Here is a 23,616-nt window from a genome sequence, read left to right as displayed (position 1 = left end):
CTTTTTTTGACAGCTTATCTCATTGTGTTGTGAGCTAAGTTGATGTAGCGACTTCCTTTACTGCACTCAAAAAAGGACTAGGTCATGATTTTCTACTTATTAGTATGATGGCATTCACAAGATGTATCACCTATAACTGGAACAAGAAGAAATCTGACAATATCCCTGCTGGAGCATGAAAAGTAACCTCTCAATTGACCAAGTAATATATACACAAGATGGAATGCAAAAAACAATAAGCGAGACTCTCTTCATCAACTTCATCAGACACCATGTAGAAGAGATGTCCGGCATAAGGGTATAGCCTCATAGTTGGTCTTTTGTAAAAGTGATTTACTACCTATATCTATACTTTTCAATTGTCCTTGTCTCATCCTTTTCTATTCTTTCTCCATCTCTCTTTTTCAACTATAGTTCTCGTATCATACTTCTGCGCCTTTTCTCTTGTTGTCAATTTTCCTCATGTCTTCTCTTTTGTTGCTAATTCATTTTACAGCAGTATACCTCGCAACATGTTTACTCATCCTTTTTTTACTCGATTTAGCACTCGTGGACTTTTATCTTGATCTACTAACATAGTCCAACATATTAACATTTTGCAACTTCGTATGGGTGGATTCTGGAATATTCTTGTTATTTTCTTTTTCCAAAACTTTCTATTAATGCTTTCATCGCGCATCGGGCTGGCTCCCGTCTTCACCCGTAAGCATTTACCTCCTTGAAAGGAGTAGGGGCTTTGCAATTGATTGCTTTAGGCCCACTCAGGTTGATTCGGTGGGGTCAATTCTCCATCTCCCACATCATGGTTTCGGAGCACAAGAGTTCAGCTACCAAAAGGCCCAGTTCAGCTTCTAGGCGATCCAATAACAAGCATTCTAAGGGATCTGAAGACAACCTTAGTGAGGATTTGTGAAAGCAAAGATCACGGAGCTTCTGTCTCTGAAGCGAAAGCCTCGATTTCAGCATCTATTCGAGGAGATGATGACCAAGCAAGGAGATCAAGAGCATTTTCTCGCCCCTCCACATACTTCAAGGAAGCATTCCCGGAGTCCTGCATCGCACCAAGAGCATCATACTTCAAGAAAAAAAGGGAGGAGCTCGAAGCCTCACGGGAGACGAAGCCAAAAGAATGGAAGGAGATCTCCCAGTTCAAGCCCATCTTCTTCTAGTTCTTCTTCTTCTTCTTCTTGTTAGAATTATTAGAATTATTATCATATTCTAGGCAGTGGCCAATGTATTGTAATAAGTAGGTTAGGGACACTTTTCCCTAATTGAGGTTTTTCCCCCTAACCACAGCCCAATCCCTAACTACGGTTAGTGGATAGGATAGGGTTTTGTCACTTAGACAAAGCCCCTCACTCTCTCTTTGTACATACACTCTTCTATTCAGTACACTTACGTTTGCTCACTCTCTTGCTCATTGCTCACCTTGCTCTCACATTTGGTATTAGAGCAGGTTGTCCCTGCCCGTGCTCATTGTCCAGCCTTCAACCCGATTCAGCTCGTGCCTGCTATTTCCGTACAATCCCATACGACTGTACGGATTCCACACTTTTTCCATCGACAGCTATGTAGATTTGACGCCGTACGGATTTCGCTTGGCGGCCATACAGCCCATACCATCCCACATTTCGTATGCCATCATCCGTACTGCATTCTGTACGCCGTCGTCCATACTGCATGCCGCCATTCCATACCAGACTTTGCCGTACTGCTACATCCGTACTTCATACATCAGGTCGTGTGGGCATCCGTACAATGCAGCGCTTCATACATCTATGCCATCCGTACAAATTGGCCGTACACTGTCCGTACCTTGTACAAAATCCGTACTCACAGTTCCATACTGTCAGTTCCATACTGTCAGTTTCCTACAAGTTGAAGGTGTTTGTACTTCATGCAGAGTTTTCTTTGCAGGTGGATCTAGGAAGAAGCTTTTGTCATGCATTTTGCATTGAGCCATTGTTTGGCTATGGATTCAAGCAAGCATTTCTTTGTAGCAGGTGGAAGTTTGGGGCTTTTGCAGAAGACTTGAAATTTTGGGTGACATTTGGGGATTCTGGTGAATTTGCCCCACTTTCAACTCAATTTCATCTCAAAATTTGGGGCTTTTGGTTTTGAACTGCAATCTCATGCATTTTGGGGGCTTTCAATTAATTTTTCCTCTTTTGGATGTAATTTCCCTGAAGAAATTGAGGCTTTTGGCATTCGGATGTAATTTGGCAGTTGAAAGACCATTTGGGAGTCCATACACTGTCCGTACCTTGTACAAAACCCATACTGACAGTTCCATACTGTCAGTTCCATACAAGTTGAAGGTGTCTGTACTTCGTGCAGAGTTTTCTTTGCAGGTGGATCTAGGAAGGTGCTTTTGTCAAGCATTTTTGCATTGAGCCATTGTTTGGCTGTGGATTCAAGCATGCATTTGTTTGTAGCAGGTGGAGGTTTGGGGCTTTTGTAGGAGACTTGAAATTTGGGTGACATTTGGGTCTTCTGGTGAATTTGCCCCAACTCCAGCTCAATTTCACCTCAAAATTTGGGGCTTTTGGTTTTGAACTGCAATTTCGGGCATTTTTAAGACTTTCAGTTAATTTTCCCTCTTTTGGATGCAATTTCCATGAAAAAATTGAGGCTTTTAGCATTCAGATGCAATTTGGCATTTGAAAGACCATTTGGGAGATTTGCAAGCAATTTTGGACTCAATGCGAGTCAAATTGCAGACTTTTGCCACTTTTTGCATATTTTCTTTGCATATTTTTGGGCATTTGCAGAGCATTGTGGTGCATTTCAAGCCTTTGATAGGCTGTGACAATAATTGTCACTGAGGGCAGATTTTCTTTGGCAGACTCTGGTTGTGCATTTAACATCCCAAGTTGGGATTTTACTTGTCTAGTTTGCTGTGTTTTTTGAGTTTATCTGGCAAAAATGGCTCAAAACAACCCCAATGAGGTGTTTGGAGTCCTCACACAAGAGGATAAGTTGGATGGCACCAACTACTCCCTCTGGAGTTTCATGGTTTGCAACATCTTGGTTGGCAAACATCTTTGGGATTATGTCAATGGAGATGAGGCCAGGCCAGATTCTATGCACCTATCACTCCTACAGCTGGAGACAGGGGTGGAGGTCAAAATGCAGCACAAGTAATTGGAGCAGCTGTGCTCCAGTGGCTCCCACAGCAGAGCAGAAAAGATGGGATTCTAAGGATGCACAAGCTCTTTCTGTGATTTCTCTTTCTGTCAAGAGGTTCATTATTCCTCACATTCGATCATGCAAGACCTCAAAGGCAGCTTGGGAGATTTTAGAGAGTATGTTTGCAGCAAGAAATGATGCCAGAGTTTCCTTCCTGAAGAGAGAGCTATCTCATACGCATATGGATGCATATGGATGAGGGAGATTCCATGGATGCTCACCTCACAAAGCTTCAAGATTTGAGGGAGCAATTGCTGAATATAGATGAAGTTATTCCGGATTCAGAGGTGATTACCACCACTATGAATTCCCTTCCTGAGTCCTATCTTGGTTTCCATACCTCGCTGAATTTGTCATTGAGGGGGGTAGCAATCCTCTCTATTTTCACGAGTTGGTAGGACTGTTGTTGCAAGAAGAGCAAACAAGAAGAAATATGGCAACTCGAGCTGGCGAGCATGCCATGCTTTCTAAGTTTAAGCCCAAGGGAAAAGGGCAACAAAAGCAACATGCCAATCAGCCTGCACATCAGCCTAAAGCTGATTCAGGACAGCCCTCTTATAAGGCTAAAGGTGATGTAGATAAGCCTAAAAATATGCGCATTTGTCACTACTGTAAGAAACCAGGTCACTACATTGGTGAATGCAAGAAGTGCATAGCTAAAGAAAAGAAAAGGGATTCAAGTATGGCTGTGTCAGAAGCATCAGCTCCTAATGCACATGATGGAGGAGATGTTACAGCCAACTTTGTGAAAGAGCACTATGCCTTTTTGTCTTGCATTTCAGATTTTTCAGTGGATAGTTCAGATACTACAGCCACTATTGATGATGATCCATATGCTTTCTTGACTTGCAGTTATGACCCTTCAAAGAATGCATGCTCTCACAGTGTCAATGAGACACTGAATACCTGGTATTTTGATAACGGTGCTTCTAAGAACATCACTTCTAAGAAGATCCTTTTTGCATCTCTGCATCCTCCACCTACTAAAAAGAAGGTGATGTGTGCAAATAATTCTTCTTATTCAGTGTGTGGAGTGGAGGACATTGTCATGACAAGAGAAATCACTAATCCGTGATTAGTAGACATTAAAACATTATTATATATTATACGCCAATGGTGTAACATGTATTTGTATTTATGATGGACACCGGCCGATTTATTATGGCGGTGGATCATCTCAGTAGAAAGGACTAGTCGAGCTGGAGCCACTGCTTCAGACAGCATCAAATTTGGACATGTGATACTTATTCTCTTAATAAAAATGCGCGCACACATGTCTAGGTCCTAAGGGCAATAGGAAGGAAAGGGTGCATTAAGGTGCATTGAATGGTAGATGCATGGGTCATAGGCTAAGGGTAAGTGTAAATGGGAAGATGGAACTCGAGTGATCTCAAGGAACATTAATGAAAGGATATCACCCTTTCATTGTGAATCTCATGTAGCATTCTTCATTCACCTTGCATTCATCCACCATCTCTCACACACCTTGCATGTCGGTCGAATTAGAAATCCGCCATCTCTCACACACCTTGCATGTACGTCGAATTAGAAACAAGTACTTTCACGAGGGCGCTCTTTCCCATTGGAGGGCCAATTGGCATTCAAATTATGCATGCCTTGCACACATTTGCATTCTCCAAAAGTCTGGTTCTTCACATTTGGTATCAAAGCTTCAACAATCCACTACCGGGACGGAAAGAGAAGGAGAAGGAGTGAGCACGAGGCAAGGCACAAGTGCGTGGGACAATAGCTAACGCGGAAGGGAGCCGCATGAGAAGGTAGCGCACAGAGAAGAGTGCACGGAAGGCATAGCGGGAGAGCACCGTGAAAGCGGACCACCAAACGGAAGCCAGTGCGAACAAAACCCCTCGCATGGGACCCCAAAGAACTCCGAGCGCAACAGGGCCTTTGGTCAGAGTGTGCGCACGAAGAGGGTTGTTGAACGGTCGAAATCAATCATGGTAGGCTCCGAATTCAGTCTACTTGAATGCAGGAAAACGAGGGCTGCTAGGCTACGAAATGTGGAGGAAGGGGTTGAATCCGCAACTCTGAGGTAAGGGCTCTCTCTATTTTTTTTGGGTCTATGGACGAGGAACGTGGTGTCCTAACGGGGTGAACCAACACCCCACCCCCCGCCACTCTCCACCCACCCCCATGCGAATAGACCCTTAAAACCCTTAAACTATGGGGAAAAGAGACCCCCCCGCCCCCCCCCCGGTTCTCCCCAACGGAAAGTCGGATTGGAACAAGATTTTAAGGGGGTGATCCAACCACCAACTCTACAACACTTGACTTTTGCTGTAAAATAAAATAAACCCCTTTTCTGAAATTACAGCAAGTCATTTTCTCTCTTGTATTACTAAAAGGAAAGAATGGAAGGGGAAGGAAAGAATGGAAGGGATATTTCCTCCACTACCAGAAGGAGATAGGGAGAGAACACCATCACCTCCTAAAGAGGATAATGTAGATGAGAGTTACACACATATTGGATATGATAACCCACGTATAGAATTACCTTCATCTCTCCTTCAAGAATCTCTTGATAGGGAGTTTTCGTTTAGAAATGAAGGGAGAAACGAGTCCATCCAAGAGCAAGGCGTTGAGTTTACGCCTTTAACTGAAAATCCCATACACATGAATTATAATCCGAGTGCGAGAGGGAGAGAGGAGTCCCCCATTGATAAGCTGGTTTCTCAGCTTAGCCATATGATTAACAGTCCATTATGACAAAATTAGGGACTAAGAGAGTGCTGAATTTTGGGGATGACGATTGAAGTACCCCCTCAAAGAGAGCTAAATTCCAACCCCAAGAAAGAACAGAATTCCCAAAGTATGATGGAGCAAGAGAGGCGGATAGAATCCTCAATTGAATTCGCCATTTTGAGCCATCGGATATGCTTTGCATTGTCGATCAAGCATAAGACACCGTTTTTGCCTTAGTGTCATGCACAACCATGAAAAAACACGGTCCTAGGTATGTCAATCAAACAAGTACTTATCGGATGGGGGATCCAGTTTGCATGCAAGTCCGTTTCAACTAGGTTGAGATGCGTGCAAAGTATTGTCACCATCGGATATGCTCTGCATGGTCGATTACGCATTATACAACGTTTTTCCCATAGTGATATGCACATCCACAAAAAAACACGCCCTTAGGTATGTTATCTGACCAAGTACTTATCGGATGGGTGTGCCTCTTTGAGAAAATTTCAATAATACCACCTAGGTTAAGGCGTAGAAAAAGTATTGTGCCCATCGGATATGCTTTGCATGGTCGATCGAGCATTAAATACCATTTTTGCCTTAATGTCATGCACATCCGTAAAAAAACACGCTGCTAGGTGTGTTATCCGATCAAGTACTTATGCGATGGGAATGTCACTTTGCATGTAAGTCAATTCCACCTAGTTGAAGGTGTGTGCAAAGTATTGTGCCCATCGGATATGCGTTGCATTGTCGATCAAGCATAAAACACCGTTTTTGCCTTAGTGTCATGCACAACCATATAAAAACACGGCCCTAGGTGTGTTATTCAAACAAGTACTTATCGGATGGAGGCTCCACTTTGCACGCAAGTCCATTTCAACTACGTCGAGGTGCGTGCAAAGTATTGTCACCATCAGATATGCTTTGCATGGTCGATCACGCATTATACACCATTTTTTCCCTAGTGATATGCACATCCGCAAAAAAACACGCCCTTAGGTGTGTTATCTGACCAAGTACTTATCGGATGGGTGAGCCTCTTTGAGAACATTTCAATACCACCTAGGTTGAGGCATAGGAAAAGTGTTGTGCCCATCGGATATCCTTTGCATGGTCGATCGAGCATTAAATACTATTTTTGCTCTAGTGTCATGCATCCATCAAGATAAGACCGATCACGAGAAACTTGGTCCTTATCACAAACGAGAAAAGAGCCTATTCTTCAATGGTCCAAATTTGTAGAGCAGCTTAAGGCCACTTTCATGCCTCGGAGGCATGAAGAAGAATTGAACTTCCGCTGGGAAAGGTTCTAGCAATTCGAAAACAAGAGTAACGCTGAATTTACAGCTAGGTTCTGGAAACTCTCTTTAGAGTAACCTGAGAAGAGCGAGGATGATAGAAGGAAGAAGTATTTAGCTTTGAGCTATATTTTGCCCATCAAGATAAGATTGATCACGAGAAACTTGCTCTTGCCACACTGCATCTACAGAAGGATGCTTTGATGTGGTGGTCCTTATCACAAACAAGAAAAGAGCCTATTCTTCAATGGTCCAAATTTGTAGAGCAGCTTAAGGCCACTTTCATGCCTCGGAGGCATGAAGAAGAATTGACCTTCCGCTGGGAAAGGTTCTGGCAATTCGAAAACGAGAGTAACGCTGAATTTACAGCTAGGTTCTGGAAACTCTCTTTAGAGTTACCTGAGAAGAGCGAGGATGATAGAAGGAAGAAGTATTTAGCAGCCCTAACCCCGAAAGTGAGATATAAGGTTGAAATGTTCAACCCAACCACCTTGAAAGACCTCACTAAATTGGCTGAGATTGCTGAGAGGAAATTGAATCCTCGTAAACCCTTCAACAAAGGAAAAGAGAAAGCTATTGTACAAAATGTTAATAGCCAATCACGTCCTGAATGGATTCCATTTCCTTCCATGACTAACGATGAGAAGAAAAAGCTAATTGAGGAGGGTAAATGTTTCAGATGTAAGAAACATAAGCCAAGGCATCCATGGCATAAATATCCTACTCTATTAGCCAAAATTGCCAAAACCAATTCTGTAAAAGGGAAAGGCAAAGCATCCAAGCAGAAGGGTGAGGCTTCTACCTCCTCATCCCAAGACCTACGGTGAACATAGAACCTAGAGTAAATGCTATCCATTCAGCCAACTGAGTAGGCATATTCATTGTAGAGTATGGATAGAGAATAAATATTTTTCTCCTCCGTGTAGAGCGTCTGATAGGATGAATAGGGCTGAAATAGAAGAGTTGGGAAAAGAGATTGAAGCTCTATAGTTTCTATAGACCAAGCAGCTCTCCATCGCAAATTCATCTATAGCCAAGGTCTACCTAGTTCAATAACACATTTGGGTGAGAGAACATCTTTTGAATATTGACCAGTTTATTGAGAATGTACTTCAGCTTATTGAGCAGGTTACTGTAAAGAGATTTCAGCAGCCAAGTATTCAGAAGAGGATTCTGAGCATGAAGAGATACTGAAGAGGCACTGCAGTGGTATTTATGCATTTTGAATATTCAGCATCAAGAGGAACCAGAACTTGAAGATGAGATTTAAGTTCTGTTTAGAAGAGATCGTGTACTGCCACGAGAAGACTATTTGCAGTTTATGAAGAGGAGATGCAAAAGAAAAAAGCGTATGCAAGAGAAAAAAGCGTACGCAAGAGAAAGACAAGAGAGGATCCAGAAGAGAACTTCTGCCCTCATACACAGTAATGTTTGCAATCCCATGAGGACACCTGCTTTTGGTGGTTATCTCTATTATGCTTTTGCAGGTACTCTTCTTGATAAAGCAGAACCTGACTCTTTTGAAGATACCAAGGATAATGTGCATTGGATGCATGCCATGCACAATGAATTACAGTCCATTGAGAAAAATCAGACTTGGGATGTTGTGGATTTGCCACCAGGTAAGCATGCTGTCGGTACCAAATGGGTTTTTAAAGTGAAAAGAAAGCCAAATGGGTCCATTGACAGGTACAAGCCAAGGCTGGTTGCCAAAGGCTATGCACAGAAGAAAGGCATAGATTATGAGGAGACTTCTGCTCCTACCTCTGGATGACCACCATAAGGTCACTCATTGCCATGGCTACAAATTTTGTTTGGAATGTCCATCAATTGGACATGAATTAAGCTTTCCTTAATGGGGACTTACAGGAAGAGGTTTATTTGGATTTGAACTTTCTAGCAATGCACTTCAAGTTTACAAGCTTAATAAAGCTTTATATGGGCTGAAACAAGCTCCATGTGCATGGTATGCCAAAATTGATGCAATCCTTGCAAGGGGTTACATAATAGTCCCACGGAAAGCACCCTCTACATCAAGAAGGATGGGGGGGATATTTTGATCATCATTCATTATTTAGATGACATGCTGCTTACAAGGTCAAATGAGGAAATAATTACAGATTTCAAAGCTGAGTTGAAAGCTGAAGTTGACATGACAGATTTTGGCATTTTAAATTTTTATTTGGGGATCCGCTTTATACAAGACAAGCATGGCATTGTTATGTCTCAATGCAAGTATGTGCAAAAGTTCTTGGATAGGTTCGACATGCATGATTGTAAGCCTATAGCCACTCCCATGGAGCCGGGGCTAAAGCTTACTATGTATGATGCAGGTGAATCAGTGGATGTCACACTTTACAACCAGGCTGTTGGATGCCTCATCTATTTGTGCAATACTAGGCTCGATATTCAGTATGCAGTATCTCAAGCAAGCAGATATATGCACAGCCCAAAGACTATACATTGGCAGGCTGTCAAACGCATCTTCCATTATTTGCAAGGCACAAAGTCTTATGGCTTGATGTTTCCCAGGGGGGGTGACCTGCAGATGCATGCTTACAGTGATTCAGATTGGACTGGAGACTATGACACCAGGCAGTCCACTAGTGGTAATTGTTTCTTTTTGGGCAAAGCTTGCCTGCTGAGCAAGAAGCAATCTACAGTGGCTACTTCCTCATGTAAAGCTGAGTACAAGGCAGCTTTCACAGCGACAGTTGAATGTGTTTGGCTGCATTGTTTGTTCGCTGATCTTCGTCTCTCATTGGAGGGTGCTTCTCGAATTCTCACTGATAGTCAAAGTGCTATAGCAGTGGCAAAGAATCCTGTGTTTCATGCTCGCACGAAGCACATTGAGGTTCATTATCATTATGTCAGAGAGAAGTTGCATGCAGGGGAGATCAGTATGATCTATGTGTCAACACATGACAATGTTGCAGACATCTTCACCAAAGCACTTCCACCTGAGAAGTTTCAGGCATTTCGCAATGCCCTAAACTTATCTCCTTTTGGTGATTGATCACTACCTTGTACATCTCATTGGCACTGCAAGGGGGTGTTAGAATTATTAGAATTATTATCATATTCTAGGCACTGGCCAATGTATTGTAATAAGTAGGTTAGGGATACTTTTCCCTCATTGAGGTTTTCCTCCCTAACCACTGTCCAATCCCTAACTATGGTTAGTGGATAGGATAGGGTTTTGTCACTTGGACAAAACCCCTCACTCTCTCTTTGTACATACACTCTTCTATTTAGTACACTTACGTTTGCTCACACTCTTGCTCTCTACTCTCCATTGTTCACACTTCTTCTTCCTCTTCCTCAACTTCTTCTGTATCCCGGGGACGCTCTATCATAAGCGCTAAAGAAGGAGATCCAGATCCTAAAGCAGAGACTTCAAGGAAGGTGGTTAGTCGGTCAAGTTCAATACTTTTAATGGAAAGTATGGAGCCACTCAAAATGCTTTGCAGTCCATTCATCAATTTGATATAGCCTTCAAAACGGGGCACTATTGTGAGAAGTCCAAGTTAAAGATTGTAAGTCTTCACCTGACAAACAGTGCCAGTGCTTGGGGGGGAGCTCTTTTAGTTGCAGAAGAGACTCCAAAGACATGGAAAGACTTTAAAAAGCAGTTTTATGAGCAGTTTTTGCCTAAGAATTTTTTTGATGATGTTCATACAGCCTGGGAAAGTGTGCGCATGGAAGCCTCTGATACCATCGAGACATACAATCAAAAGTTTTGGACAGCTTATCTTCAGATCACACCTTCAAAGAAATTTCAGAAAAGACGAAGCTTCGGAAGTATCGAGCGGGGTTCCTTCCCAACATACGAAACTCAAGTAAGCATTGATTCAAAGAAGACGAAGCTCCGAGATTTGATGCATTCAGCTTCCGTGGTTGAACTGTTAAGGAAAGACCTCCTTCACACTATGGCAAAAAAAGGGAAGGGTGTGGATACTAGCAAGAGGGTTGTGGCACCAACCAAGGTACAAAGAGATTTCAGCCTCAAAAGCCGAGGGGCCCATTCAAGCCCTTCAAAGGGAAGTCAAATTTTACTCCTAAACAGATTGAAACCTTCCGAAACGAGGGTAAGTGTTTCCATTGTGGAAAAGAAGGGCATATGGCTGCCAGTGCCCCGAAAGGCCTGCGGGTCCAAGGGAGCAGAAAACGCCAAGAGAGCCGCCAAAGCTTATGGCGGGAGGAGTCCCAAATATGTTGGGCAGAACCACAGAACCAGGAAACCGAGAACTTTACCTCGCGTGGGGTAAAGAGATCCAAATGCCTTAATTCTCTTTGATCTAGGAGCTACCGATAATTTCATTTCAGAAGACCTAGCTTTGAGGCTAGGAATTAAGACGGAAGAATTGGAATTATCTTTGGATGCAGAGCATGTTTCTGAAGGGGATCCAGTCAAAGTCACACCTTAGATTGGGAAGCTCAGAATTCATGTACAGGACTATGTAGACCACGAAGAGTTTTATGTTTCACCACTCAAGCATTATGATGCTATTTTGGGTATGCCGTGGTTCATAGAAAGGAGGTAGTTCTTGATTCTAAAGCAAGAACCCTCTGTTTTGTGCATCAGAATAAGCAACACAAAATTTTGGCCAAGGAAAAAGGCGAGACCAATTTAGTTGTATTAAATATTTCCATTGCTAAATCAATAAAGTCTGCGATTTCTGCGTATATGGTCTTTGTCAAGGAGAAAGAGGGTGAGCCTCAAGTGGGAATAAGTCTAGAGTCGAGCCCACGTGCTCCACCTCGAGCGTCACTAGACTTTCCGTCCAATGTGTTCTTCTCCACCTTACTACCTGTGAATCAGCCTAGGTGGGCAGCTCCTACCAAGCTTTGTCTGCAACACACAAGTCCCTGTTCCACTGCTCCAACCTGCTTGTGAATGGCTGCTCCAGAAGGTATGATGATCTCAGCACCTTGCTGCCCTAGAAGACAGCCAAGGTCCAGCCTCTCCCTAGAGCTAAGTCTGCAGCACCTGTTGCACTCTCTCACCTCCTGTAGATAGGCCCAAAGAGTAGGCTTCCTGCTGCTCCTTTCTGCCTTGGAACTGCTGGCTATGCTGGATAATTTGTGAGGCATCAAGCCTCTCCTTTTATAGGCCCTAAGGCCTGCTGTAGAAAACCGACCAGCCAGCTTCATACTGGCCGACCAGTCTGCTGCTGGTCCAGCCCTTCAAGGGCTCACAAAACTAGGCCTTTATGGCCCACACTTTTAGGGCTTTTGGCCCTCCAATCTAGGCAAGGGCCCAGCCCCTAGGTCAGCCCTATATAAGGCCTGGTTGACTGCCTCAAAGCAGCCCAACCAGCCTGTCTCCTGGCCGACCCATGTGCTGGTCTGTCCCGCCTCTGCTGCGCCACTCTGATCTGCCCACTTGCAGGCCCGCTCCATCACTTGCATGCCCCGCCATCTGCACTGTAGTTCGCGCAATCTGTTTTATTGTTAATGCATGCATTTCGCTAACCTCTAATGGGTTAAAGTGTTGGAATTTATTTGTGCAATGTGTAGGACCCATTGGTTTGTGCAATATGTAGGACCCAAGAGAGTGCAAAAAGGACTCGATTGGGGAGAAGCACAAAAAGCAAGTCCCACGAGACTCTTAAGCAAGGACAAGGGGGCACCTCTTTGAAAGAGGGCCCACAAGACTAAAAAGGCACCTAAAGCCTCCAATTTAGGAAGAAAAGCCTGAAACCTTAGCTTTTATGACAAAGTAGCATTTCGAAAGCAGGCCCTAGCTTTCTGCTAGGCCTAGTCTATGAAAGAAAGGCCTCTAGCCTCCCAAAATTCATTCAGAATTGTACTCATTCTATGCTCTTTCAAGAGCCAGTTGTACAAAGATTATTCTATTGCAATAAAGACCTTCGGGGGGGTCCAGCCCTTATTTATGGGCCCTAGTGTTGTGTTTTGCTCCATACCCTTCTCTCCCAGCACTCTATCTAATTAGCGATTCACCTTCCACAGCTCCAGCACGTATCTCGAGAAGTATACCGATTTTCCAGCGCCAAGCTACACAAGGGGGGGGGGGGGGATCTTAATATACCTAGATGAATCCAGGAACATTCCCAAACTCATCCTCTAAAAACACAACATAGTGCAGTTTCAATCTCACGATAGTCACTCATAAGATTGAAAACCATAAACTCCATCACGCATAGCACGGACTAGCTACTATGACATCCCCACTCACGTCATCAGCGCCCAACAGTGCGTGTAGACCATAGTATAAAAGTATGCTTTCACACATACAAATCCACACACCCATACCATACTTGAGCATCCATTTATACAAAGTCTTCGTACTGAGTTTCTGCCGGCACTCCAAAGGTGAAGGGCAAATTCAGCCATGACGAAGGCTAGCACTAAAGGAAGGAATGTTAAGACCACATTGTTAGAAATGACCCAACAGAGGGTACGCACAGCGGAAGACTGATAGTAATGCCCAGGAGCTCACACAGTGTGGTGTGGGTGTGGAATCACAAACTTCTTTACTTATGTGCATTCAATAGATGTGCAGACTCATCAATAGACAACGAACCAGCCAGATAGACAAACCACCAAAATAATATATTTCCGTCCAAAACTATGGACACAATACAAAATAGATAGATCCAGAGTCCCACCAATGGTGTGGTCCTCTGATCTAACCACGAGGTCCTTCTCCTCTCTGCTGGCTATCTCTAGACTCGAGCCCGCATGCTCCACCTCAAGCATCTGTAGACTTTCCGTCCAGTGTGTTCTTCTCCACCTTACTGCCTATGAATCAGCCTAGGTGGGCAGCCCCTGCCAAGCTTTGTCTGCAGCACACAGGTCCCCTTGGCCTCCTCAATGTAGGCCCCAAGAGAGCTGTTCCACTGCTCCAACCTGCTTGTGAATGGCTGCTCTAGAAGGTGTGATGATCTCAGCACCTTGCTGCCCTAGAAGACAGCCAAGGTCCAGCCCTTCTTGGCTAAGTCTGCAGCCCTTGTTGTACTCTCTCACCTCCTGTAGATAGGCCCAAAGAGTAGGCTTCCTGCTGCTCCTTTCTGCCCTGGAACTGCGGGCTGCTGGATAATAAATGCCCTGGCAAAGGGCTCCTTTTATAGGCCCCAAAGGGGCCTGTCATAAAAACCGACCAGCCTGCCTCATACTGGCCGACCAGACTGGCCGACCAGTCTACTGCTGGTCCAGCCCTTTAAGGGCTCTAAAACCGGGGCCCTTTGGCCCAAACTTCTGGGGCCTTTGGCCCTCCAATTAAGGCAAGGGCCCTAGCCAGGCCCTTTTGGGCTGCTGCTAGGCTTCCCTTTACTGCTGCTGGAGACCCTATTGCAGGCTGTACTCCTGCCCATAGCCTCTGCCATCTGCCCCATATCTTTCTTCATGCAGGTGCCTTCCTGCTGCAGCATCCTTGCCTCCTGCCAGGCCTTCACCAGCCCCGTACAACCATGTATGCATCCCGTACCTTCTCCGTACTGAAGCGCCGTCTGTCCTTGCTGGAAATCCCTGCGCAATCAGGCTGCTGCAGGTCCCTGATGTCGACGTGTCTGCCCCATACATCAGGAGCTCCACGACTTCCCAGGTACCCTCCTTTCTTTGTGTGACGTGCTGCCCATGTGGCAGCCCCGTCCCTCTTTCTTCTCTAGGCAACTTCTGCCCTAGGTCTCCCTCCCCCACGCTCTCCTCATTTGGGGGCTTATAGATGGGGAGGTGACCATTCCAACACCCCCTCTCACCGACACATCCAGGCCCAATGCCAACACGTTGATGAAGGTGCTCCAGTAACTCCCTGGTCGTAGTCCTCTGGAACTTTTCAATGTCGAAATCTTTTCCTGGTTTTTCATCCAGTGGCTCCTGCTCCACCAGGTCCGGTTCCGCTTCCGCACACCATCCTGGTACATAGGTCCATCTTTGATAGCACCTCCTGGCACCACCTCCTTCCGTCACATTCCCGCCTCTAAACTTGAGCAAACCAGCCGTCACGATCTTCCAGTTCTCCCCCTCATAATAAGTGAACAATCTAGGGTCTTCCAGGCACCATGCTCTGAGGGTTTGTTTCAACCCGTCCTTCCTTTGGCAAGGTCTGCAACAAAAGTACATCTCCAGATAACCTGGACTGCGAACTTTAAACGCACCTGACCTGAGTCACCCTCCTTCTCGCAAGGGGCACAATCCTCCAATCGTAAAAGTCGATTCCCAAGACCTTCTGAATCAGGGTCGTCCTTCAGCAAGGTCCCTGACGTCAGGCTCCCACACCTGTGAGCCTCCTACTTCGACTCTGATACCATGTTAGAAATGACCCAACAGAGGGTACGCACAGCAGAAGACTGATAGTAATGCCCAAGAGCTCACACAGTGTGGTGTGGGTGTGGAATCACAAACTTCTTTACTTATGTGCATTCAATAGATGTGCAGACTCATCAATAGACACTGACCCAGCCAGATAGAGAAACCACCAAAATAATATATTTCCATCCAAAACTATGGACACAATAAAAAATAGATAGATCCAGAGTCCCACCAATGGTGTGGTCCTCTGATCTAACCACGAGGTCCTTCTCCTATCTGCTGGCTATCTCTAGGCTCGAGCCCGCATGCTCCACCTCGAGCGTCTGCAGACTTTCCGTCCAGTGTGTTCTTCTCCACCTTACTGCCTGTGAATGAGCCCAGGTGGGCATCCCCTGCCAAGCTTTGTCTGTAGCACACAGGTCCCCTTGGTCCTCCTCAATGTAGGCCCCAAGATAGCTGTTCCACTACTCCAACCTGCTTATGAATGGCTGCTCCAGAGGGTGTGATGATCTCAGCACCTTGCTGCCCTAGAAGACAGCCAAGGTCCAGCCCTTCCTGGCTAAGTCTGCAGCCCTTGTTGCACTCTCTCACCTCCTGTAGATAGGCCCAGAGACTAGGCTTCCTGCTGCTCCTTTCTGCCCTGGAACTGCTGGCTGCTGGATAATAAATGCCCTGTCAAAGGGCTCCTTTCGTAGGCCCCAAAGGGGCCTGTCATGCCTCATACTGGCCGACCAGTCTGCTGCTGGTCCAGCCCTTTAAGGGCTCTAAAACTGGGGCCCTTTGGCCCAAACTTATAGGGCCTTTGGCCCTCCAATTAAGGCAAGGGCCCAGCCCTATATAAGGGCCCTAGCCAGCCCTTTTGGGCTGCTGCTAGGCTGCCCTTTGCTGCTGCTGGAGACCCTATTGCAGGCTGTACTCCTGCCCATAGCCTCTGCCATCTGCCCCGTATCTTTCTTCATGCAGGCGCCTTCCTGCTGCAGCATCCTTGCCTCCTGCCAGGCCTTCACCAGCCCCGTACAGCCACGTATGCATCCCGTACCTTCTTCGTACTGAAGCGTCATCTGTCCTTGCTGGAAATCCCTGCGCAATCAGGCTGCTGCAGGTCCCTGATGTCCACGTGTCTGCCCCGTACACCAGGAGCTCCACGACTTCCCAGGTACCCTCCTTTCTTTGTGTGACGTGCTGCCCATGTGGCAGCCCCCTCCCTCTTTCTTCTCTGGGCATCTTCTGCCCTAGGTCTCCCTCCCCCACGCTCTCCTCATTTGGGGGCTTACAGATGGGGAGGTGACCATTCCAACACACATGTGGACATCACATGGCTAGTGTTATGGAGGTCACATTAACCCAATGTCTGGTGTTCTAACCTTGGGAAATCAGGACACGTGATACCTCTGGTACACTCAGGGTGGTTTTAGGCTTGAGACACCTAAGACATCCTGCATATATATCAGTGAGAGCCATTACTCACTTGGGTCATTTTTGGGAGGGGGCCTTCCAAGAGCCCATCTAGGCCTGTGTCTCCCTAACAACATATGTACGCAAATGGGACTACCTGGTTTAGGATGTGCTGTCCTTAGGATGGACTATGATCGGAGGTTTCCTGACTCCTAGCTCAGTGGTGACCCTGAGGGATCTACGGTTGAGCGGTGACACTCTAGCCTACACCATATGTGTCCCTATGAATGTGTACTGACATTGATGAGCTTGCAAGATACCACGGAGATAGAGGTCCTAGAACCCCCACGTTAGTGGTGACTAACCTGTAGGGGCTGTTTCACGAGCATCAGCAAGACCCCCAATTCAGCAGCTCATAAAATAGCAAGAAGAGGAGAGAAGTAGTAGTCTACCTCCATCCCACAGAAAGGCCTAGCCTTTAACCCCTCCACCTCGAAGGAGCAGTTTGCATTGTAATCATTCACGCCTTCACTCAGCTATACAGAAAAGTTTAATTAGCATGTGCATGCTTGTAAGGTGCGTGCAGTGTGTGTGTGTGTGTGTTCGCCCTTCCTTTGGCTTTGCAGGAGCCTCGAGGTTCGTATTTTCTAAGTCTCAAGGGGATTCGTTTGGTTAAAGATGTTGTTAATGATGCTGGATTTCCCCTTACTTTTCCTTTGACCGCTACCAAATTTGGCCTTGGAATGCATTATCGTCCACTTTGGCATAAGATTACTTTGATGCTCCAACCTTTTTAGCTGGTTCCTCGATTGCATCTATAGGATCGTCTTCAAGACTGGACACTTTCTTATGTAGGCTTGTCATGCCGTCCTCTGCAGTTTGCACATATTATTGTCTCTTCTCTTTATAAAGCTCTACTTCCTCCACCATTTATCTCGCAAAAGACAAATCAGCTTTGGCATCTTAATCATCCTATGAAATGGTAGGGGAAACGTTTGCGACAGATTTGGCATTCTAAGATCCCTCTCTGTCAGCAAGTTTTCTTGTGGAGAGTTTTGTTGGGTGTTTCTTCCTCATGGACAGCTCTTGGCACGATGACATATTGCTTCCTCTATTTGTCGCAGATGTCTGGCTCCGAGAGAGATTGTGCCTCATCTCTTTTGGCATTGTCCTTCCTCTTGTGCTTTTTTGGACTTCCTTGGGCAGATTTTGAGAGCTCGGTTTCCTCACATTGCTTTTGGCAAGTTCTTCTAGCTTTTTGGTGTACATCCACCTAGACAAGAGTTTGATTTCTTTTTTGTTTGGGTTCGGTACTGGGCACTTTGGACTCTCTCGAAGGATCACAATCATAGGGTCTTTGGTAATCCTGTTTTTTCCAATTTCTCTTTCTTTAGATACTCTTTGTAATCGCTTTTTGATTGCTTGCAATCTCGTGTATTTGATCATGATGTATATTTGTCCTACAGTGACATTTTCTCTTGATGTATTATAGCTCCCCCTTTCTGGGATAGCTTTTTTTGTAATATAATGACTCAAAGATTCCACAAAAAAAAAAAGTGTGTGTGTGTGTTTTGGGGGGAGATCAAAGATTTCACCAAAAAAAGCGTGTGTGTTTTTTTTTTTGAGAGGAGGGGGGGGGGGGGGGGGGAGAGAGAGAGAGAGAGGCATTAAAATGCTTTGGCGAAGTGCATTGTATCAAGAGTATCATAGACTCGCTTCCTTGTGTTAACTTAAGGAGACATATAATTCAGAAGAACCAAGCTTATTAAACCCTGGAAAACACTGCATACCCATTGTGCTGGCAAGAGGTATAGTGGGATACACGCTTTGCAAAATCTGACAACTCTTGATCAGTCCGGCACATGACTGCTCCTTTCAGAAAAGCTGCACGGCTATAGATGTTTTCCAAACAATACTTGAACACAAAGAAATCTGATAGTCCTTCTGCATGGCCAACTCTAAAAACACCAGGGCTTTGTAACGTGGGAGCATTGAGGTCTTTACATGCCAAAATTTCCTCCTGGAATCTTTCCTGTTTCATGCAATGGCCATTGTCCAATGTACCATCCGACTGCATCAAGTGTGATGCAGGAGCTTGGGAGATATGGCATTCTTCATTTCCAGGCCATGCAATTCCAAAATTACTGCCTGCATATGCATTTTTGTGAACCTCGGAATGGGGGGAGGCAGTGACATCACAGGTGGAAAAACTATGTGGAGTCCCACATGCATCCTGAGGATCTGGAAATAAAGTAGAGACCTTCTTAGGAACCGTGCGTGGGCATTTTGCAGGAGGCTGTCCAGAAATAAACTTTGAAGGCAGACCAGTATTTGCATTCAAATAATCGTTACTTATAAGGGAAGTTTCCATTACAACTTCCTCCGGTGACCGGACAGTTTCCATTGAAACCATAGAAGCATTTGGCCTCTTCCATGGACCAGCTGGAGCTCTGCTGTTTCGATTCCGAGATACACACCGAATGGGCCGAGAAAATACTCGGAGAAAGGGATAACTTGGAGTATTTGGTGAATCAAAGCATACACGGAAAAGGCGATTATCACACTTTGATGACAACTGCACCCTCCCCCCCCCCAAAAAAAAAAAGCAGAGATTTATAAAACACTAGATGTATTGATCTGGTTTTGAACTAGAAAGAATTAGACTTATATCACCCTTAGCTCTACTTTGCCAAGGAGCCTAACCTGTGATATCTTGAGCTTGAAAGATGCCCGGCCATGAACCAGCTTGATTGGTCTCTCTGTGGAAGGAAATTCCACACCATCAAAAGTCGTCAATAGTGGAGCTTCGGCATCATCTTTCGGCTTCTCCACAGGAACACCGTTATCCGCATATACAAGGAGTGCAATAAGCTGTATCAAAAAGCAGCCCCTTCTCGTAAGCCTCGGACTGGAAGAACAACCGCCCTAATACTGCAAATGACTTGCATTGCAAAGTAATGTATCAGGACCCATTGATACACCCATCTTGTTACAAAGGCGACCTACTTACCTCCATGTCTTTGTGTATGGAGCGACCCAAAGCATCAAGTAACACCACATCAAGGGCAAAATTGCGGCGACAAGATGCCTACACACCATACAATAAATTGTCTAAGCATTGTGGTAATGCATATAATATTTGAGAACCGTTCTTATAGTCTATAAGCATGCACTTGTGTACATGCGTACATGCGTGTGCGTGCGTGTGTGTGTGTGTGTGTACAGGCTAGACTAAACCCTGCATGACGAAGTCTCACAGCCAGAAACAGCATCACTGCCTCACCCTCCAAGCTAACAGCAATCCCAGGCCGCTAATACAAAACACGATAAATATAATAAGACAGCTTATAGGATTTTGATAACACTAACCGTGGTAATTTGATAGATAAATACCATAATAATACCTGCAATTTCAAAAGTTTTGTACCAGAACAAATTATTTTCAAACACTCCAAGACAATGATCTCGCTAATTATATCTAACATTGATGCCACATGTTTTAGATCAAATGTCACAACAGCCTTACTCTTGTTACATCATAAGGCTATATTATAGAATGCTTTGAACACTGCCACAGTACAGATGTTGCAATACAAGGGAACAGATGATAAGACCCAAGGGAATGGTTGAAACAACTCTGAACAAAGGGTATTAGCAAAGTCCAAGCTACAGCATTTATTAAGCCAAATCACCCTCCTCGGATCTTGAAGGAGAACCCTTAGCATTTCTTTCATCATTTACAGTCCCCCATTCTCTCTCTCTACTTCATTATATTGTAAACCTGAAAGCTGCAGTCATATCTACACATAATGATGCAGCACATTTTTTTAACAATTTTTTAACAGCACATTTTTGAAATAATCATTATCAAACTCTCTCTCTTCAGGCCAGTTCTTTTGACTTTGCTCACTTTCTTTCTTGTATATATTCCATTTTTCTTGTTCTTGTATATATTCCATTTCCTACACGTTCAACTTTGAAGTCTCAAAAATCTCTTATTTGTAGAAGATTAGGAACAATTATAACCAGACATCTTCTGAAAATGCAAGTAAATAAGAGGTTGGTTTTTATGCCTGAATGTCTTTCATTGCCATGGACAACCCAATCGATCGGAGAGAATTTTATCATTTCTTATTTCCAAATAAGTACAATATAAACTTGCCACTATCAGAGACATGATACATGACATACCATCAAAAATAGGATACATGTACTATACCATCAAAGATAGGATACATGTACATATATTTGACAGCAACTCCAAAGAAGTTTATCAAGTGATAGACGATGACTCATCTCACCAACACCACCATCTGGCAGTCCTATGCACGCCCGCTATATGACATTCCTCACCAGCTGCCACCTGACTCTCACAGCAACCTCGCCCCACCTCCTGTGCACTTTCACCACTGGTAACATCAGACATGTAGCCCTAAAGCTACATAATGTCCAAGCCAAAGATCATGAGGGGCTATATACATTGCATATGGACCAAGTACCCTAGCCCCGACCTTAGCAAAGATTTTTAATAAAGTGTATGTACTGGTAATGGACCCTTAATACCATCATCCCTATCCACAAGGCACGGGATCCCATGAACCCGAAACCATCCTAATTGGGCATGTCGAGCTTAAGATCTATGCCTCGGTACTCGACACATAGGTTAGCCAGTTTATGGAGCACGAGGACCGCAAAGCTGTTGGATAGGCAAGCTTTTGAACTGATCAAGTGACCCTCGATCACATCCTCACACTCCGAGGTGTCATTGAGGAGGCCAGGATACGGAGACAGAGGGTTTACTACTGCGTTGTGGATTTCAGTATGGGTTTTGACATAGTGCCATGAGGCTGCCTCGTCAGACACCTACAGGATCTAGGGTACGGTCAGGAGATTATCTAGGCAGTTTCAACACTTTATGAGAGGGTTTCAAGCAAGGTTCTGGACGGCGACTGGATGACTTACGAGGTAAGGAGCACGATTGGAGTCAAACAGGGTTGCCATGTTGTCACCAACCTTGTTTGGCCTCTACATCAATAAGCTCGAGACTTTCATCGAGACATTAAAAGGCACGAGCTCATTTCTAGCTTGCTCCTTGGTTCAAATCCTCCTCTATGCAGACGATGTATCTTTCCGCTGAGGGTCTCCAGCTATAGAAAACAAGATGAAGCCGATTTAGAGAAAAGGATAGAACTAACAAAAAGGGGAGAGAGAGAGAGAGAGGAAGGGGGAAGGGATGCGAGATGAAGGAACGGGGTAGGAGAGAGAATAAGAGGGAGGGGGGAAAGAGAGAGAGAGAGAGATTATCAAAGTCTTTGAAAGACCGAAGGGTCTATGAGACTGACAAATGAGCTGAATGGGTGGAGCCTCTAAGCGGGCATTTGCACCCAAGACAAGTACAACATAAACATAAAACACTAGTACATTTCTAAGCCCATAGAGAGGACAGAGGTTGTGGTGTGCCGTGACTATGGGGTTCTCTATCTGCTCACAAAGGAGTCAAGTCCACAAGAAGCTCCAGTGATGTGCAAGATTGCAGCGGCATACAACCCATGATAGGGCATTGGCAATGGTCAGTATGTGTGGTCCGATGTGGTCTCTTAGCTATGGCTGTAACATGCAACGGTAATCTAATCATGTAATTCATAGCAAGACCTTCTTTAACCTTTAGCAAGGAATTAGCGTTGTGTACCATAGAGAGAGAAAGGAGATGAGGGTAGAGAGAGAGTTGAGTCAACAACCAATTGGGTCCCTGTACCCACTGAGGGCCCCCTCCCCCAGTCAGGGGAGAATAACAAACAAGTGCCAAGTTAATTTTATAGGATCAAAGGGACTTTTAGCTGTGTTTTATAATTATAAGTACACATTAAAACAAACAGGGACACATTTGAGCCATTTTACTTTTTTTTAGCACATACCCACCCCAAAAAAAGAACAAAAAACAAAACTTTTTCCCATACGGCGTATGCAGACCGTACTGTACAGCATGTAATTTATTATTCTGTACACTACACGTACTAAAACTACCCTCGGCTTTACCACCACAATTGCAAATAAACCACAGAAAGTTGCCGACAACTCCGATTCAAATCCTGTCTCTTATGCACAGAAGTATAAGAACTAACCTTGCCTCCTACCACACTCCAAATCCCGTCTCCACCTTCCTCTACTTCGAGGTCATCCGATGCCCCTGTAGAACCATCAAGAGATAATTCTAATGGTGGATGCTGCAACAAAACAAACAAATCTTTAGATTCAAGAAACAAAAACATTAAAAGGTTCATACCTATCGATCTTTATCTGACAACAGCATAGTAGAAAATATAATCTGATTTGAAACTTCTACTTGGCTCAAAAAAGCAACCGAGGGTTAAAGTGTGCTGTCATTAAGAGCAAGCATACCTTGACATAATGATTTGTCACAGCTGGTTGGGGCAGCACCCGGACATAGTGTGCATAACCCTGCACATTATCTGGGCTACCACATCCATTTCCACCAACAAGGGTGATTGTGCTTCTTGCTTCTTTACGATTCTCAATGAACCCATGTAAACGATTCTCACCAAGAACCACTCCATCCATATGTAAGCGAATGCCATCATTGCCCATCTGTATTTCCGGTCCAAAATGACAAGCAATAAAAAATAGATCAGTAGCCTACAGGTATTGACACAGAGTACGACATCTCCAATATTGAATGATAGGTGATCCTGCAAATCCTGAGCCTCTAAGGTTTGAAGCAATTGTGTATCATCTC

The 23,616-nt window shown here is 44.7% G+C and overlaps 1 protein-coding gene across 4 annotated transcripts in view; it reads right to left on the bottom strand.

Moving 5' to 3' along the window:
- The window catches only part of LOC147896148 (SH2 domain-containing protein A-like), a 30,951-nt gene that overhangs the window by 5,660 nt on the left and 1,675 nt on the right, over nt 1–23,616 (bottom strand). For all 4 annotated transcript variants that reach the window (XR_015541884.1, XR_015541885.1, XR_015541883.1 and 1 more), the window contains exons 3-7: nt 23,262–23,468; nt 22,985–23,086; nt 19,873–19,950; nt 19,566–19,733; nt 18,653–19,437 (exon numbers count right to left, since the gene is read on the bottom strand). Coding sequence is in view for 1 of the 4 variants with exons in the window: in XM_087382491.1 (XP_087238617.1) it covers nt 18,653–19,437; nt 19,566–19,733; nt 19,873–19,950; nt 22,985–23,086; nt 23,262–23,468 (1,340 nt within the window). In the remaining 3 variants the exon portion in view is untranslated. The remainder of the gene's footprint in view (nt 1–18,652; nt 19,438–19,565; nt 19,734–19,872; nt 19,951–22,984; nt 23,087–23,261; nt 23,469–23,616) is intronic.

Source organism: Dipteris shenzhenensis, chromosome 12 (genome assembly GCF_047967505.1).
Source record: "Dipteris shenzhenensis isolate YYH24624 ecotype China chromosome 12, Dip_SZ_1.0, whole genome shotgun sequence".
Taxonomy (NCBI): Eukaryota; Viridiplantae; Streptophyta; class Polypodiopsida; order Gleicheniales; family Dipteridaceae; genus Dipteris; species Dipteris shenzhenensis.
The sequence above is the reverse complement of the archived record's forward strand: the minus strand, read 5'-3'. Positions and strand labels throughout refer to the sequence as shown.